General features: G+C 44.2%; 1 protein-coding gene across 2 annotated transcripts in view; it reads left to right on the top strand.

Annotated features, from left to right (window-relative positions):
* Positions 1-16310, top strand: part of arhgef6 (Rac/Cdc42 guanine nucleotide exchange factor (GEF) 6) — a 37071-nt gene extending 20761 nt beyond the window's left edge. Inside the window, exons 11-22 of one of the 2 annotated variants that reach the window (XM_035434245.1) lie at positions 485-544; positions 1834-1980; positions 3059-3145; positions 5893-5965; positions 6258-6373; positions 6728-6907; positions 8321-8341; positions 11630-11723; positions 12132-12218; positions 13088-13187; positions 14608-14662; positions 15053-16310. In XM_035434245.1, coding sequence (XP_035290136.1) covers positions 485-544; positions 1834-1980; positions 3059-3145; positions 5893-5965; positions 6258-6373; positions 6728-6907; positions 8321-8341; positions 11630-11723; positions 12132-12218; positions 13088-13187; positions 14608-14662; positions 15053-15175 — 1143 coding nt within the window. In that variant the 3' untranslated portion in view covers positions 15176-16310. The remainder of the gene's footprint in view (positions 1-484; positions 545-1833; positions 1981-3058; positions 3146-5892; positions 5966-6257; positions 6374-6727; positions 6908-8320; positions 8342-11629; positions 11724-12131; positions 12219-13087; positions 13188-14607; positions 14663-15052) is intronic. The other variant, XM_035434246.1, reaches the window with a different exon arrangement.
* The last annotated feature ends 2722 nt before the right edge of the window (positions 16311-19032 follow it).

Here is a 19032-nt window from a genome sequence, read left to right as displayed (position 1 = left end):
CTTAAAGCCTAGATTGAAGGCAACGATTAGTTTATTAGTTGAATCATGATTTATTTTTATTTTTTTTTCAACTTTTTGGGCATGTTTCACACTGCTTTTAACAAAACCTATCATGCCCCTGAACAACATTTAAAAATACTGCAGCATGTCCACGCTAGTAAGTAATCAAGCTGATTTTAACACACGAGTGTCGCTTGTAAACATTGCTGTTAGTCATTGTTTGTGCTTAATTAGTAGCGGTTACTTCATCAACTTAGACTGTTGAGGTGGTGCAAAATGGGATAATTGTTTGCGATGGCTTGACAAAGATGTTTTCACAACCCCTCGCTGGCAGAGGACTGAAGTGCAATGCGAGAGAACTAGGGTAGACATACTGGTGGTCCTAGTAATGAAGCACCTTGGTGAATAACTTTTAATAATAATAATAATAATAATAATAATAATTTTTAACTTTTTTCTATTTTATTTTTTTTTCTCCTCCCAGGAGGCCCACCCAGACCACTGTGACATCCTGAAAGCCATAGTGGCTTTTAAGAACCTTGTGGTAGGTTCCGCCTCCTTCCTCCTGTGTGCCTGTGTTGCTTGGTTATTTTCACCTGCGGTTGCAGTCTCATGGCCGAGCGCAGGTACGAGTTTCCCCCGCTCCGCGTTCGCTGCGGGGCTCAGGTTTGCCGGCGCCCCCTGCCTGTCGTGAAAGCGGAGGCGAGAAGATGGAGGGAACGGCAGAGAGGGGAGATGGTGGAGGGAGCGGCAGAGAGGGGAGATGGTGGAGGGAAAGGCAGAGAGGGGAGATGGTGGAGGGAGCGGCAGAGAGGGGAGATGGTGGAGGGAGCGGCAGAGAGGGGAGATGGTGGAGGGAAAGGCAGAGAGGGGAGATGGTGGAGGGAGCGGCAGAGAGGGGAGATGGTGGAGGGAGCGGCAGAGAGGGGAGATGGTGGAGGGAGCGGCAGAGAGGGGAGATGGTGAAGGGAGCGGCACAGAGGGGAGATGGTGGAGGGAGCGGCAGAGAGGGGAGGTGGTGGAGGGAGCAGCAGACGGAGACACCGTTTCCATAGGGCCCAGACGGCCTTAGACAGGTAGGGGGGTGAGTCAGTCAAAGAGTGCCATCTCTGGGCAGTCGGGAGTGGGCGTTCTCCCTTGCCAGCGCTAACCTGGCTGCCTCACCGCCGCATAGGTTAGTGTGTCTGTAGTGGAACGCTGAACTCACCAGCGCCTTTTCTCCTAACACCAGCTTAAGTAGTTCACTTCTGAACTTACGAGGGGTTTTCCCCCCATGTCTCATGTCTTAATCTTCCTTTTGCAATGGGGTGATAAACCAAACCCTTTCTACAATGAGGGAACTCCCCAGTGACGAGGAACACGCTAGCTAAGATCGTTAGCAATAAAGCGAGTCTTTTATCTGTCTTTGATTTGCGGCTTGATTGAACGTTATACCTTTCCCTCACGGACTCAGACGTCACGGGTTCGATGACGTTATGTTGCGTTTCTAAGCCTATGCATTTTCCCACCTAATTCCCTGAAGACAGATAAAATGTGCTCTCGGAGGAGTTTCTGTCCTTGCTCACAATCACTTTCCATTTGCTATAGCTCCCTGGTTGCAGGTTTGACGACGTGGTAATCTATGGTTCTTTGGTCCTTCATAAGAGCTCATAAGCACTACATAGCTTCATCGTAAGCACCGAATGAACATTCACCAAAGCTTCTTATGTTGACGACTGCAGATAGGCGTATGGTGTGTTGCAGTATGTCACCACTGGTGCAGCATGTGACTTGAGCAAGTGGCTCACTGTGTGCCAGTTTTGACGGTGGCGCGCTGTCTCCCCCTGCCCGCAGGTGCAGTGCCAGGACCTGCGCAAGCGCAAGAACCTGGAGCTGCAGATCCTGTCGGAGCCCGTGCGCGGCTGGGAGGGCGAGAGCATGAAGTCCCTGGGCGGGGTCATCTACATGTCGCACGTTCACATGCAGAACGGGGCCAGCGAGGTGAGGAGGGGGGGGGGGGTGCGCCCTGGGGTCAGGGGTCGGGAGTCGGGTTAGAGGACGGGCGTCGCTCGGCGCCCACCAAGCATCAGTCCGATTTAGTCAAGTAGACCCACTGGGACGTCAGTGCAGATCTGTGTGTACGTGGGGAGGAGTGTTCGCTCTGGTGACTTTTTGGTTGGCTTGCCACATACCTGCATTACATTGCATTACATTACATTACATTACAGGCATTATCCAGAGCGACTTTCACAGCATACATTGTTTTTACATGCAGTCCATTTTATGCAGCTGGATATTTACTGAAGCAATTCAGGTAAAGTACCTTGGGTACAACAGCAGTGCCCCCCCCCCCACCTTGGGTCTGAACCTACAGCAACTCGGTTCCTAACCGTTGTGATACGCTGCTGCAACAAGCCACTGTGCTTTTTGCACAGATCATTCCTTTGATTTTGCGACTCGCTTCTTATCACGAATCGATACCCGCCGCATGCTTAACCAGACTGCACAGTCTGTAATCACCAAACTGCACTTCTTGTGAAAAGCAGAAAGAACAGTGTGTCTTATCACTCGTGCGGCTTGCAGTGACTTTGGTCAGGCATGTAAATGTTACCTCATTCGGAAGTTCTGAGTATATAAAACGCCTTTGAGAAGGTTGTGGGATGAAAGAGGTTTCCATTCAGCCGCTGGCATTTTTGACTCTTATCTTGCATAAAGCCTAATGGTGAAGCTAATGTTTTTGGAAACCTTAATATATCTTAGTTGGAACATTTCTGAGTAGTGGGCTTTAATGAGCAGTAGAGGCGTATTAAATCAGGCGTTTGGTAACAAAACAAAAGCTAATCTAAAAAATGAAGTGGAAAAAGCCCTTCACTGTTCCAAAGGCTCATTTTATTTTCTAGATTTTATTCAGGTATTAAAATTTTCTTATGCTTATTTTTTTTGCAAAAAGCTCAACAGAACTACATCCACGCTTAAAACAAAACTGAAATGAAGGCCTTTACTGTAACATATGTTTGTGTGTGTGTGTGCGCGTGTGTTTGTACATGTGCGTGTGTGTGTGTGTGTGTGTTTTGTGCAGGATAAAGAGGAGCGTTACTTGATGCTGTTTCCCAGTGTCCTCGTAATGCTGTCTGCCAGCCCGCGCATGAGCGGCTTCATTTACCAGGTATGCAGACCAGCAGCTTCCCTCAACTACACTCTCAATAAACTACATCCCCCAAGTCACATTCAAACTTAAAAATGCTCACTCATACCAGTCGGAAAACATCCGTTTCAAAAACACGTTTTATTGTTACACATACTGTTATGTAAAAACGTTAACATTTTGGCCATTCCAACAACTAGATTTAACAAAATAACGGAACTCACAAATAAGATATAGCTTATTGAAGTAAATGTGAACATTTTGGCCTGCTTTCAAAGAAAGCAAGCTACTTTTGGTGAAAGGTGAACCTCTGCATTCCTTTAAGGAAAACTATCTCACTTGCATGGTGAAATTTAAATGTCTATGGACAAACTTTCTGTGCATCTCTGTTCCTCATGTCAGAGAATAAGAAGTGCTCACCTGTAGCTGGTTATTACTCTTCGTTTCTTTTACAGGCAGTTAGCCAACGCTAAGGTGTAATAGCCTTTTTATTTTGGTGATGACTGTGGTATTAATTTATGACTATTAACCTCTTAAGGCACAAGCCAAATTTTGCCAATCCTTGCCCATTTAGGGGGTACCCTATTTAAAGGTTTATAACTCCAGACGTGAACACCACAGAGACTTGAAAAATGGCTTAAATGAAGCAAGACATTTGTACAATTTACAATACTAACACAGATTAGTTTATATTCATAATTTCGGAAGAAATAAAGTGCCACAAATGCAATTGTTTTGACAAAAAATCCAAAATAAATTTGCACTTTTTAAGTTCGCAATGAAATACTGCGAGATTGAATATATGCAGGAGGTTAAACTATACATGTGCTAGGTCAAAAACTTCTTGACCACAAGTTCATAAAATCTAAGGGTGGATATGTAGAACTACTATAGATGTATGAAGCAAAAACTAAGCAGTGTACCCAGCATCTCCAAATCTATCCAAAATGTCTAAATTATGCATTGCTGTAAATCATAACATATCCATGTATTTCACTACAAATCAACTGTTTTGACTCAAGAAAATCACTGTTGCATAATTTTCAAATGGGAATTACAAGCTTTCAGTCAGTACAGTGGTCTAAAATAGCTAGGTGTCCAGAAACATATCCAAAATCTCTCCAAAATTGAATAAAATGCTTTTTGTCCATTATAAAGCATATAAATGAGCCCCTTATGAGGGTTTAAGATGAAACATTGCTATCAGATTTAAAAAATAATGCAAAAACATTGTCACACAATGCGGTACAGTACCTAAATGTGTAATAATTAACTCGTGTGTATTTCTATACTCTGTACTCTCGTATGTTTTCTTGTATGGGGATGAGACAACATGAAAACAATTTTCACCCGTCCACCACGTTTTGGCAATGTTCCAGCTATGACGTCATCACTGTTGCATGCTTCACAAAAACTATTACACTTCCGTCTAACGCTTACATTACAGTGTAAAATATTTACATTATATAACACCACTAACCTATTTAAAGATACTCAATTTCAAAAATAACGTATATAACCGAAATATTTTGAACGGTAATACTTACATAGCAATGATGAAATCTCCTCTATGTTCAGTAGATAGAGACAGAGACGGTATCAATGATATTGTTCTATTCGCTTCTGTTTTGCTCCAGAAAACGATGTCAGCTAGGTCTATCAGCAAACATATGGTTTAGCTATGTTCAGAAGTCCTCAATAATAATAGTATTTTCCAAGAAATTACGAAATATCCTTGAACACGTTTCGTTAGGTGCATCGTATTTGTCTGCTAACAGAGTGATTGCGTAAGTGAATGCTATGCTAAGAATATTTTCTGTTACGCTGACCTATAAAACGCTATTCCAAAAGCAGAATTAGACATGTTATACATCGTTAGAAAGCTTATACTCTCGCCTACCGAATAAATGAATTGTAAATCAAGTCAGACTGTACTAAAAAGGACGACGACGCCGTAAACAACAGGTGTGGTGTTACGCACAGCTATTTTGGAAGATACCCAGGCGTCACAGATGCGCCTATATTTCCCAAACGGATTGTCCAAGACAATATATGACCACGCAGTCTCAAAAGGGACATCTCTACACGTAAAACCAACAGTAAGGTTTTATATTTATTCAATATTTAGTCCCAGATATTGACTGTAGAATGACATGGTATCATTTTTAAAACTTTTTCTCGTTTATTTCGTTATTGAGTGAGCAGCGTTTTCACTGCTGTATAGGCATATCTTAGGGCTATTGTCGGGTTTATCTTGCTGCTATGACGGAATACGATTTTTTAGTGGTGAAAGAATATTTTTATTAATGCCAGGATAGACAATATTGTCCATTATGTCAAGGGTGGGGGGTGTTTTTTAGATGAGACTGCAGGGAGGGGGTGCGTGTTAAATGAACGACCGGAGCGACAATGGTGGGGCTGCGAAACTCCGTTTTCGGCATAGTTGTCATGTATCGTCTACTAATGAAACTGAAACAACGCGTTTCTGTTTTCATCTCACACGTTGGTTGCAGTAGCACCGAATGTTTGACTTTAGTAATCTAGGCACGCGGGCGTGCCCACCACTAGGGGCAATACGCTAAGAGGTTAAATAATTAGTGATGTTCTTTTACTGAGATGTATAATTATATTATCACGAATATCCCATCCCTGATTAATACCACTCTTTCTATCTGTCTCTTTCGCTTTCTCTCCCTCCGTCTCTCTCTCTCTCTCTCTCTCTTTCTTGTCTCTGTTTTTGTTCTTTCCTTCTACCTCTCTTCCTACAGGGAAGGTTACCGCTGACCGGAACAACAGTAACCAGGCAGATAGAGGATGCAGAAAATGCCTTTGAAATCACAGGTTGGTTTCTGGACCCTTCGAACATATTTGAGAACCAGATCTAGTCAGGCAATGTTAAGTTAAAGGTGGAGGAGTCAACGTTTGTCAAAGGCCGCTGCAGTGTTTAATGTGACTGACTTCATCTGATGAGGAAGTTACAGTGTTCCCAAGATTACGCGTGTAATTTCTGTCTTGGTCTAACGCTTCTTTCTGAGGTAGTGGCATTGAGGTTTTCAAATGGCTTATGGCAGTGGTGTTTTGTTGCAATCTTAAGTAGCGACCATCCTGAGCGCTTGTGTGCGTGGGCTTGCAGGAAGCATGATCGAGCGGATCACGGTGTTCTGCAGCAGCCAGCAGGAGCTGCAAGAGTGGTTCGAGCACCTACCCACTCTGACCAAAGGAGGAAGCCCTGTGGGAACCATCAGCAAGGTACAGCTCTCCAGACCTAACCAAACGACCCCCGAGTATAAAAGAGCCTTCAGAACAGAAGAGTGGGAATCTGGGCCAGGCTGTAGTGTCTGCTACTTTCTGGTGCATTTCAGCACCAGTGGTTCATTTAAGCTGTTGATTGGACAAAAGGTCCGCACACCCTTGTTTTCGGGGCCTGGATTGGCTGCTGATTGAAAGGAGACCATAAATACCTGCAGACACTGTGGAAGTTCAGGACCTGAACCCCTGCTGTAAAACCTCGTGTCCCACATCCTCCCTTAATGGAGTTTAAGTGCAGCTGAACCGACTGCATGCTTTTTGACCACGCCCCCCCCCGCGTTTCCTCGTCCCCAGAATGCGGACGGCAAGCCTGCGGTCACCACCCCGAGCCACCAGACCGTGTCCCAGGGCTTCACCTCTCCCATCAGCGGCCGGGGCCCCCTGGAGCCCCCCAAAACCGCCAAGCCCTGGTCTCTGAGCTGCCTGAGACCCGCGCCCCCTCTGAAGCCGTCCGCAGCGCTGGGGTACAAGGAGGTGGGTGGCCATTACCCTCACACCTGCCAGGAGTCCGTTACAAACTGAATAGATTGAACTGAATAGAATGCAGCTGGATTGATTGTGTCACAACTGATCAGATACATTTAGCACCGAATGGAATGAAAATGCTGCCAATTTGTTTAAAACAGAGCCAACAAATGGCAAATTCTTTCCAGCTCCTGTAGTCACCATTTATACTTTGAAGTCTACGTTGTCTCCACACTCTCTCTCATATATGCTGCTATACCCCCACCCCCCCCCCCCCCCATGTATGGCAGTAGTGGCCATTTAAACATGCACACTGCTGCTGCACTGAGCCGTGCTCACCGCTTCCCAGGCCTACGCCTCTGGGCTTTAAAGACCCCCCAGAAAGACACAGTGTGACGCTGGCCTTGTGGGTTCTGTGGCTCGACTGTCTTGACTTTACTCTGTGGCTTTTAGCATCTTTGATGAAAGTCTTCCCACATTAATTATCCTGTGTGAGTGTGACACACTTTTACCCCTCCCCCTCACATTTTCTGAGGGAACATAAGACATGAGCTGTAATCTGTCATCTCTGGCTGAAATGATCAAGGTTCCTGCTGAGCGCTGCAGCAGCCCCTGAACTGGACACGCCCTTTCTGATAATGATGTTGGAGAAGCTGAATGCAAAATTCATAATTAAAAGGGCCAGTCAGGGGTAGCCTGTAGAATGGGCCTCTTATTTATTTCATCATCATTTTACTATTTTTTTGTTTGGTTAGTTTGTGAACAGCAAAATGTATAATTTGACTCATATATGAGAACTTGGGCACTTTATGGAGGAAAAAACTGTCACAATATTTCTTTTTTGTTACTAATCTTCATTCAGTGTGTGTTCTATCGTGACTGATTCCTCCAAAGTTGTCATCCATTTTCCTCCAAGAGTTGTTCTATTTTCTCTTGCCTTACCAATACATTGACTCTCTGGTGGATTTGGGAGGTGTTGTGTTTTTTGATTTTCTAGTTCATACTGGGCTCCTTCGCCATACTGAGGCGAAATAACCTTTGTCATACATGACTATTAGAAGGGAATTCCGATTGGCTTCCTGTATTCATGAGATTTGCTGAAGATGCACTGGTGGCTCGCTATTGTGATGTCACAGTAGCCATTACATTTGCATCTCCAGGCTGTATGGCCCCGCCTCCAGGTGCTGAGCAGATAGAGCCCTTCTGTTGCTTTTGCCCTCTCACGTGACAGTGAGGGCTAGCCTCCAGCAGTGTGGGGGGAGTCAGCGCTCTGCATTGCACTATGGGACGCAGAGGGTCTCCCCCAAGGGGAAGGCTGTGGGAATGGCACTGAAATGTTGACTGTATGTGAAGATCACCAGATCCTTTTTTACCGTTTCTCTTATGCACTTCTTCTCTTTCTCTCCATACTGGCCTCTGTAGAGGATGTCTTATATCCTGAAGGTAAGGCTAGACCTCTGTGTGTGTCTGTGCTTGCCTTATGCTGAAGCGGCATGCTTTTCTTGTTCCTCAGTGAGCTCTCTCTCCTTCCCTCTCTCGCTCCCTCTTTTCCCCTCCCCCGGTCTCGTCCTGCTGCTTGTTCCTCGTCGGGCTTGTCTCCTTTCCTCCACACACGAAAAGAGAGGCTGTTGTAGGACTCTCCAGATGCGCAGTAAAATACATGACCCATCACCCCTCAGCTTTTCCTTGTCACATGACTCAAACGGCGGGGTGAAACGAGGTCTTACACCGCCCCCCCCCCCCCCCTCCTGCTCCTGCAGTCAGTCAGGCTGCCGATTCGACCGTTATTTAGGCACACAGTTAGACAGGAAATGAAGTGGGGTGATTGCGTTCATTCTTGTGTGTGCGCGCAAGTGCGTTATCAGATGTGCTCAAAATGGATGCTGATTTGGAGGTTGTGTATAAATAAAATATGGGTCAGACTCGAGACTCCTTTTTGCCATTCCGTCTGTCATTTTAAAATAATGGATACATTTTTTTGAAGGGAGAGTTTCTGACCAAATGAAATAAGTGCTCTTGTGTTCCCGTGAGTGGCTGTGTGCACGAGCGTGCATTAACATATCAATCACGAGCAGTTCATGAGTGTGTACCTTAGGACTGGACAATTGATCATGGTGTGGAACACGTGGGCGAAAGTACTGATAGGGCAGGGATATATCATGAGATAGGGCCACCAGTTTGTCTCCACCCTGTGACCTGCAGAAAAAGGAAAGTGAACATGGATGGAAGTTGAAATGCTATGGAAAGCATGTCTGTGAGCCAGCAGTCCTCACTCCTGGACACGGACAGCCGCAGGGTCTGCTGGCTCTCATTGTGATGCAGAACTTGAGTAGCGCAGCAACCGATCAATTAAAGCAGTGGATGAGTTAACTCAGGTCATCAGTTTTTTTTTGGGTCTGAATCGGCCATCATAGTACCTCAAAGGTTCTGCTGAAAAGCAGAGTCCAGTAGAGCTGCTGTTACACGCTGCATTCCGGAGCATCATGCTTAATGATATATAGCATTTATATTGCATTCGTGCAAAATATATGACAGTTCTGACTTTTTATGAAATCAGGTTTCCACATCTCGTTTTATATGGAGTCCTGGTTTTAGCTGGCTATAGGATTACTCCAATAGCCAGCTGAGGCGGTGTGAAAAAACAATTAGGTGGCCCGTCTAAGACATGTCAATGTGGGGAAAACCCTGTGCAGTAAATGCATGTCATTCATAATTTTATTATGACACTTGTAACAGAAGCGGGATGAAATAAGATGCAAATAATGTTTTGGTTTTCAGAACTCATTTTCACCACAGACTCATAATATTAAAAACCCTAGGAGTGATTTATGTTTTAATTTACACCTGCCGGGCACGCTAGCTGTGTGACTTGTCGTTTTTGAGCTTTTGTTCAAATTAAGTGCTTTCTCTTTGAATCTCGCAGTGCTATGGATGTGTAAATGTTATGATCAATAAACAACACTAATGTCAGACACCGAAAGGTGATTGGTTCAGAGAAACAGGAGTGGTGATTTTGTTGTCGTTTGAGTCCTCAAACTTTACAGTTTGAGTTGTCATTTTTAAAAAGACCGTGGAATATCTGCATTTTTTAAACGCTATGAATTTTTTCCCGCTGCGTTTTGGTTCACTTTTTTTACTGCGTAAAAAAACGCAGAACCCCGTGTTAAGGCGACCACTGGTCTCAGTTGCACACAAGTATCGGTTTGCGCCGTTCGTTCAGCTGATACTTTGCATTCATTTGTGTGGTGCCCGCTGCTGGAGTGCTGCAGGGAGCAGACTGCCTGGGTGATGCGCAGTATGGAGGTTTATGCATCACCAGGTTGTAGAGCTGTGGATGCTTAGATGGCCATAGGTGCAAACACTGTTGCGGTTGAGGACTGCCTGTACTGCGTTACACGGCCGCTAAGACTTTTATCAAAGGACTGCGGACCATCCCAATAGACAGCCAAGGCTATCATTTTACATAATAACTATTTTATATGAATTGAACACTGGTCTTGCATGGGAGTCATTTAACATCTGAGTTTGTTTTATTATTATACCGATGGTAGCATATTGGAAATATATGGACTTCACAGAAGTGTAAAATATTGTAATGTCTTGAAGTGCCAATTTGTGTATTCCTGTATATTGTGGAGTGGAAGCCAGCTTTGTTACGTCACATGCAGTATGCCGAGTCTGCAGTCTTAAGTGTCTGTTTCATCTGGGATAATCTAGGGTAGGATTTACAGGAAGTTGACTGTTGTGTTCATCATAAATTATTGCTAAGCAGATCAGGGCATATGAAGTATTCACATATTTTCAGTGGGTTTCTGCTGAGGTTGTTGAGCACATGTGAGATGTCTTGCAGAAACTGCATAGGAGAGGAGTCATGGTATAGCCATTAGATGGCCTTTTGCAGTATGTGTGTGTGTGTACGTTGTGTGTTTGTGTGCGCGCGCGCGCGCGTGTGCAACATACGGCTTGCACAGGGCTTGCCTGTTCCCTGTGTAAATGTCATTCCACTTCAGTTACCTCAGTTGCTCTTGTCTTGCATGAGAAGCTGCCCGGTAGATGCATACCCCTAATAACCGTTTGTTTGTTTTGAAAAGGCGTGTCTGTTAACTGCACTAGTTCAAGTCGCAGTTTCTTTTTCCAGATAAACTGCAATAATCTTCCACAGTGCCCAAGTGAAACTACTGCATCCGCATTTTGACATGTTTCGTTGATTCTGTTTGGCCAGAAGACCATGTGACCATGCAGTCTCCCTCCCAGGCTTCCAGCCATGCTTGCTTTGGACAGGGGGAAGTCAAAGCTTTACCCACCTGCAAGCTCCCGAATAACTAGCGCTTATCGCAACCTTACGCTCGTCATCGGATGGTGGGTAAAGCTTTGGTTTCATTTGGACCAATTTGACCGCTTTAGCCTTTTTTTTTGTGGGGAAAAAAGGGGACTGTTTCCCTCAGTACTCTGTGAAGTTGGACTTGGAATTTGTTCCATCGTTCAACTTTTTCCTCGGCATCGTTTCAGTAAATGTAAAAAGAAAAAAAAAGCTGTGAAAATGCTTGCCTTCTAGAGAATCACTGGGGAGTGTGGGAAGCAAATTTAGCGGAAGTGGCCTCAGATGCTGAGTTTCCTGTACTGAAACTGAACTAGTCCTTGTTGTGTTGTTTTGGTTACTAAAGAATCTGCATGTTACCCCTGTTCTCCCTGCCCCCACGCACCTCCAACCACAACGTGTGGCTTTTACAGGACTGCAGCAAAAGCCCTCGTCCCATCACAAAGTTCCTCCAGAAGAGAAAACCTGAAAGAAAACCATCAGATGACGAGTTCCTTCTGAGGAAAAGTGAGTCAGAAGTTACCCCCAGCCTGTTCTGAACAAAACACTGCCAAGCCTGTTAAAAGAAAAGGAATCCCAAGAAGGTGTTGATTGTAACACATTGAGTTTTTGGCTTTACCGATGTGGGTTTTGAGTTCGAAGAACCCAGGTTGTCTCCGCGGGGTACTTCACACTGCTTTACATGGTGCTCTGCTGGTTTCCTGTTACTCTGCCATCCAATCTAGTTTCTTCACTGTTGTGCCTTTTCTAGGTTGGAAAAACAGTTTGTATTATCATTGGAGTAACGCTTCTTGGGGAATGTGTAGCACTTTTATGAATGGTTTGACATATGTTATTTTGTGAGTAAGTGAATTCAGAGCATGTGTGTGTGTGTGCACGTGCACGTGTGCCTGCGCGTGTGTGTGTGTTTCACAGGCACAGCCGCTCTGGAGGAGGACGCACAGATCCTGAAGGTCATTGAGGCCTACTGCACGGGGGCCAGCTTCCACCAGTCCACCACAGGTGAGTGGAGAGTGTGTCCACTGTGCAGAAGAGTCTGCTATGGCTTTACGCTGTATTCTACAGAGGCGGACTATTAGCCAAGAAATACTAACTGGTGAGCATGACACGCATTTACTGATCTTTGCTCTAAGAGAATATTTATGTGCATTTGTTTTACATTTTGTGGGGATTGTGTTTGAAGGCAGTCACATTTAGCTGTTTTCTCTAAGACTACACCTGTGCTAATGGCTTTGCCCAGAGTGTGGCAGATCGCGCCTCTAAGGCACAGTGATCCAAACGGCTCTTACCACATGAATTGAAACGGCCGTGAAACACGGCTGACACTCACTACGCGCCCTGAAACTCGCGTGTCAGCACAGTGGCGGCTAGAATGTCAACCGGATGCGTCTTCGGGGAGAAGAAAATACTTTCTTATCCTCCCCGGCGCCTCTTCAGCGTGTTGCTCAACAAAACAAAAGCATCGCGTGTACACACGCCTAACGTTCACCTCATCTAAAAGCTGAAAATACATTCTGCATTCTAGATTTTAAGTTAAAAGTGAAATTGATATGGTTTTTGTTGCCCATTTTTGTTGCTGTGTGCCACAAGTACGAAGAAATCAAGGTCAAATAAGGGTCACAAATACTGATCTGCATAAGCAGCTAGCTGCGGTTGGAATGTGTATTTATGTCAATTGCATGTTAATGGTTAAGAAATGTTTTTGTTGTGGTAGAACGTGCATGGGGAACATTGACACATGTTTGAGGAAGAGGGGAAGAACATTGTGGTTGCGTGTGGGGCAAGCAGGGTCAGGTGAGGCAGGCGGTGTGGCTGTGTGTGTGTAAGACGAGGCCCGCGCTCTCGCTCAGCTCAGTCCGTTCTGTCCGCAGCGGTTCGGAAAGAGGGCGTCCCGCAGGTGCTCCTGCCCGAGGAGGAGAAGATCATCGTGGAGGAACTGAGGAGCAACGGACAGACCATAATCGAGGAGAAGTACGGCAGATGAGAAATGCGTTCGACAACACGCACCAGACCTGGGTGAAATACGTATTTGTTTTGGATTCAAATACTTTTCTGTGCGCTATTGATCTTGCCTGGTGTAACTGAGCCTGCCAATATGACCAGAAGGCGGGGTTTTCACTTTTTAAGAGCATTTCATTGGTTCCAATACACCAGACAAGATCAGTAAAGCATAGAAAAATATTTGAATCAGGTCTGACACACGCCCAGTTTTAGTTCACTTCACGCATGTCACATCACATGTCAAATTAGTAGATGCTTGTGCAAAGCTTTCTAAACTGCTTGCTTAGTTGGCAGTGTCCTTCCGCAGTTGCATCTTTCAGTTTGCGCTTTTAAGTCCGTTGCCATAATGAATAACATAATAATAACTGAAATTCAATCCGTTGCTAACAAGGCAAGCAGGTTGGCTAGCTAAATAAGCCTGCAGGACTGAATCACGCTATTTGGGTAGCTATGTTAATAATGCTCTCGAATGTTACTAAATTTCTCTGACGAATGTTTCTGATTAGCAGAGCTCAATGTGTTCGCGTCATATGAAATGCACACTGCGAACGGGGCCATTTTCAGTGGCCTCCTCCGTCCAGTTAATTTTAGATGGTGGTTTGTGGATTTTTGCATCTCGATCAGTTTGCAAATCACAATGTTTTTAGATGTCACAAGCTGACAAACCATGAGAAACCATCTTGTACAGTACAAACTAATGTCTTGTAGAGTTTGCCTTCAGGATGTGGGCTTAGTTCAGTCTTGTTCACTGCGACCCATTTCATGTGCTGGTTAGTCTTGTGTCCCATTGGCTGGCTGAAAAGAACAGGGCAATGGTATTTAATATCCGGTACATGTAGGTGTCTGCTGACCTTTATGCTTTTAGCTTTACTTTTGTATGTGCTCTTGTTTCTCAATCAGATATACGTATATGTCAGGCCGCTGATGGCTGGGCTACTTTATTGGGTCATCAGCCCACTGGTCAGACAGGAATGAATACAGGTCTGGCAACTTAATGCCATTGCTGAGACTGAGTTTGTTCACATTGCCCTCTCGGCCTTGTGTAGATAAAGAACTAAAATACTTGGTGCAGAAGTCCTGATGATCCTTTACAAATTAAAGTTTAGTTGTCTATTCATGGAATTGAAAAGAACACGCTTTGAGTTTGCTAGAGCTAACTGGAGTCTTCACATTGATATGACTTCTTTTTTTTTTTTGCACATGCATCCTGCCATGCTCACTGAAAATGGGTCTATATGCTTGTTTAAAATGCTGTACAGTTTTCATTTTCCAGTCAAGTTTTTTTTTTTGTTTGTTCAGAATGGGTTATTTTCTTCATAGATCAATCCTATAAATTGCTTTGATGTAAATTTGGGAGTAAGCATGTCTTTAAACAAAGTGTCCCCCACAGGAGCCTTGTGGATGCAGTATACGCTTTAAAGGATGAGGTCCACGAATTAAAAAAGGTAAGTGGCCTGTATGTGGGTGGAAGTTCAAGCCCAAGTTCGAGAGAAAGCTATTTCTCATCGTATTTAAACCACATTAGCTGAGATAGATGTTAGTGTTATTTATCATCTATATGCTTATCAAATCTCCCTAACTGGGGTGACTTGCATTGGTTGTATTTTGCATATTTGTTGCAGTTGGATATTTCCAAAAGCTTTGAATACCTTTCCCAAAACCTACTACAGCGGTGTTCTAGATAGGAGCTGAACCTGCAGCATGGCTTTACTCAGCAGCTCTTATGGTCATAATTGGCATATCACTGGTCTCATCTTGGAGGTTTGTTGGTGAGAAGGGAGGTGGGAGGAGGTGATGACACCACTTCCTGAGCAATGTCTGCTCTCTGCCCTCAGGAGAATAAGAGAATGAAGCAGTGTCTCGAGGAGGAGCAGAAATCACGCAAGGAGCTGGAGCGAATGGTCAGGAAGCTGGCCAAACAAAAGAATGACTGTGCATGGGAAGATGCCAACTTCTAAGTGCTGTGAGTGCGTGTGGGTGTCTGTTTGTATGTATGTGTGTGTGAGATGCACAGTTGTGCACAAACACAACTGTATATCACACGTGTGAGCGCGCTTGCTTATCTTTGGTGTGTTTGCTGGATTGCTGAAAGCTGCTGGCAGTTTCCACAACATAGTAACCCCCCTCCAGCCCTTGTAAGGACACCCCCCACCCCCCCACCCCACAAAAAAAAATCCAAGCTGGGGTCTTAACTGATCTTTCAGATGCATTTGCACATGTGCAGAGATTAATGGTGGAGAGGGCAAAGACAGGAAGACAGAATTGAAAAGGTTTCCGGACCGGTAAACGGTGCTTGCTGTTTGAGGAGTTGAGGCTGGTGACGGGATTGATGGGATTGAACATGGACGTTGGTGGAATGCCCAGGTCTGAGCTACGGTTCTGGACACGTACGTGTTCGCCTGTTCACAGTCCTGATGAGTGGCTTTTTGAGGGGCTGTTTCTGAAGACCAGTCAGTGAAAATTAGGCAAACAAAAACAACAGAATTACCCAAATTGTAGAGCTGTTCTTGTACTCTGAACACTGTGAACTGCTTCCTGGAAAAGAGACCGCTTTCATTATTGAAAAAGATAAGGAAAAAAAAATCTTCAAGTTGCTTCGATCCCGCAATACTGTGGAGGACTTCAAGGGTCTGCTGTTGTGATCTTGAAGAGAAAGGCAATTTGAAAAACTTTTGCATGCACATATTTTAATAGGAGACCAATGCTTTTGGTCCAAGCCACGTGGTCTTTTCCCTCGTACGGTCTGTTATTTTGGGAGTACGTGGATTGGTTTCTTATTGGTGGCATCCCCACATTAAGGATGCAGTAGAGGAAACGACGGCTTGTCTTGGCTGCCTAAGACTTTCGATGGATCTGTGGCCATCTTGAAGGTCTTTCGTGGGGATGAGCGCACTGAAGAGGCTTCGAAAGTTGCACCTTCAGCTCGTACGTACTGTTAAAGCTTTAATATTAACCTCTATTCTCTCTCGACGGTATATCCTATCATTTGCATGTGTACGTACAGTATTCCTTGCTTGTGTCACATATTTTATGAAATATTTTCTTCCACTAGTAGGTCACAATTTTATGAGTTGCTGTCAGTGCCATCAGTAGGCCGAATGAAAAGGATTTATTACATATATGTGGCATATGTATTTATGTTGTGCGTGTATGTATATAAATATATATGGCAAATGCATACTTTCTTATGCAAACAAGTTTTCATAGCTTCCCTATATATACTCTGAGATAAAACATATATATATGTGTGTGTGTATGTGTGTATATATATATATATATATATATATATATATATATATATATAACATACACACACACCAAGGTATGGCTTATTTATTTTTCATTAAAGTATTGAAATGCTGTATGTTTGGTACTAAAAGAAGCCCACTCTTATAGGACACTTCAGTTGCCTGGGCTTCTGCCTTAAGCGAGTGTTCTTTGTTCAGATGTTTGATTTTCTCGCGACGGCCGTTTTGTCCCCCTGGCTGTCAGCACGAGGCTTCCAAGCCAGATGCATGTCTCAGAGCAGAACGTCAGGTACCATAGACAAAGTGCCTCCCTTTCGTTTGAGTTCATACAAGACCTATAAGACAACAGGAAGGAAATGGTGGCAGCACGTATAGGAAACCGCTCACTCGGCAAGCTTTTACACTATCGGTGACATTAAAGCACTTGGTTCTAAATTAACAGGTTTTCATTGGAATGACAGAGTGTAAGAGGAGTCGAACTTAACTGTGGGCGGAACGATGGCGGTAATGGTGTTGGACGACAGCAGGCTACAGAATCCTGGCTGCTGATGGGCAAGAGGACAGAAATAATAAAACAGGTTCACGCGGTTTTCATAGGCAATCAAGTTACGAACACTGTGAAACGTTTTCAACATGTAGTCTAAGCCTGCTGCAGAGCATCACAAGCAAAAGCTGTAACGGTAGCAGTTCAATGCAATAAGTCACTTTTAAGCTTTTCATTTGTTTGTTTATTTTTCTTCATTTTTTTGTTACTCCTTCAATTTAGGAGTAGTGGACTTTGGCATTTTAACGCGTAGCGAGCGATCATTTTGTGTGACAAACAGTTCGGTTTCGACAATGGCGGTATTGGCAGTATGGCGTACCACTGTGAGCTAACTTCAAAACTTCAAACAAAGCTGCATTCGACTCTGTGAATTATGCGACGAGTTGTGCTGTGATGCTGAGCTGTGCGATCGACCAATCACGCGTAAAGTGATTTGGCCCTAAAAAGATAAGCAATTCTCGATGTGTCATTACTGTCTTCACATTTCCTTGCTCTGTCCTCAGATGTCACTGGAGTCTTAAGCTGAGCTGTGCAAGCTGTCATCTGAATAAGTATACTTCAGATAGCCTTTAGAACATCATTTAAGTATATATTGTGAATGTTTTCTGTGTGGCAAATGGACAAACGTATTGCATTAATCTGCCTTCATTTTCTATTTATTATTTAAATGGTCCTAGTATCTCAGTGGCCATGGTTACATTTGTAACGGATTTATTGAATGGCTTTGAATGTCGGATGCCCATAGAAATGTATTTTTCTAGCCTAGCAGTAATGGGTGGGGCATGGGGAGGAGGTGGGAAAGGAGATTCGAACAATAGGCCTAGGCCCTAAAATCATAATCTCAACTGATTGGAAACATGCTTGTGTCTGGGGTCCGTTCCACATGTGTGGTTTGCTAATCATTCTATGCAATTAGCTTCATTGTTCTTACGTGTTTTTTTTTTCTAACATCTCCATGTACTGTTTTGCCTATTGTAATTAAAGTATGTCTTTTAATAAAAAGGTACCTTTAAAATATGTTTTGTCTGATCTATTTGGGTGCGAATAAGTCCCGATTTGCTCTTGCTCATATGCAAGTCATCAGCCTGAGTACGCACTCAAGCATTTAACAATAATCATCTGCCAGGAGAGGTTTCTGGGGACAGGGACCACACAGTTGGTCTCTTTAGGTTCAACGAGAGTCCATACAGACTAAGAAAATACTTGAATGTGAATAACCCATGTAATAAAAGTACTGATGTCGATCTATTTTAAGCCACTTGGTCACAACCATTATTTTGTCACATTGAAATAAACGGTTTCTTCCTCTGTATGCTGTACCGTGCATTCTGGATTCTTGTACATAATTTCAGCCTGAGCATTATGATTTAATCGTGTGGCCTTCGTGGTTATGCTGTTATTTTAGTTGCTTTTTAGCTGCGACTGCAGCTCTATAGCTCTGTCTGTCGGTTGGTTGGTCGGTTGGTCCACAAAAAGTGTCCCACCCCACTTTTTGTGGACCACAGGAGGCTGAAATTTGGCATGGAAGAGGTCACGTGTTTGTGTGAGGGTGTGTGCGCTGATTCATGCACACATTGATGCATGCGCGAGTGTGGTCGCAGCTATTGCGGATTCGCACTTGTTTACATGCTGAATCACGGGGAAAATAAGTAAATCGGCAGGCGGTGACATTTAGCAAGAGCTGTACGTTTCGGCAAATACCACGAATGCGAGTCGTGAACATATTCTGTAAGCGCGGCTGATTCTGAGATGGCCAGGCAGCGTGGTTATGTGGTAAAGTCATAGTTTCCTGTGTGGGAGGGTGGAGCTCCGTTCCTAGGCCTAGCTGGGATCTACGTGATTGCTCTACATTGGTGCGCGAGCGTACATTTTTCCTTACCTGAAACACACACACGTAAACGTTAAAATTGCGTTGCAATGTCATTGTAAGGAAATTTTTCACCTTTTATTCACAACCCGTCAATGGATCACAGCACGTAGCTAGTTTAATCACTTACGTTTTTTACATGCGCAAATGGTATTT

This window comes from Anguilla anguilla, chromosome 9 (assembly GCF_013347855.1).
Source record: "Anguilla anguilla isolate fAngAng1 chromosome 9, fAngAng1.pri, whole genome shotgun sequence".
NCBI classification, from domain to species: domain Eukaryota; kingdom Metazoa; phylum Chordata; class Actinopteri; order Anguilliformes; family Anguillidae; genus Anguilla; species Anguilla anguilla.
The sequence above is the reverse complement of the archived record's forward strand: the minus strand, read 5'-3'. Positions and strand labels throughout refer to the sequence as shown.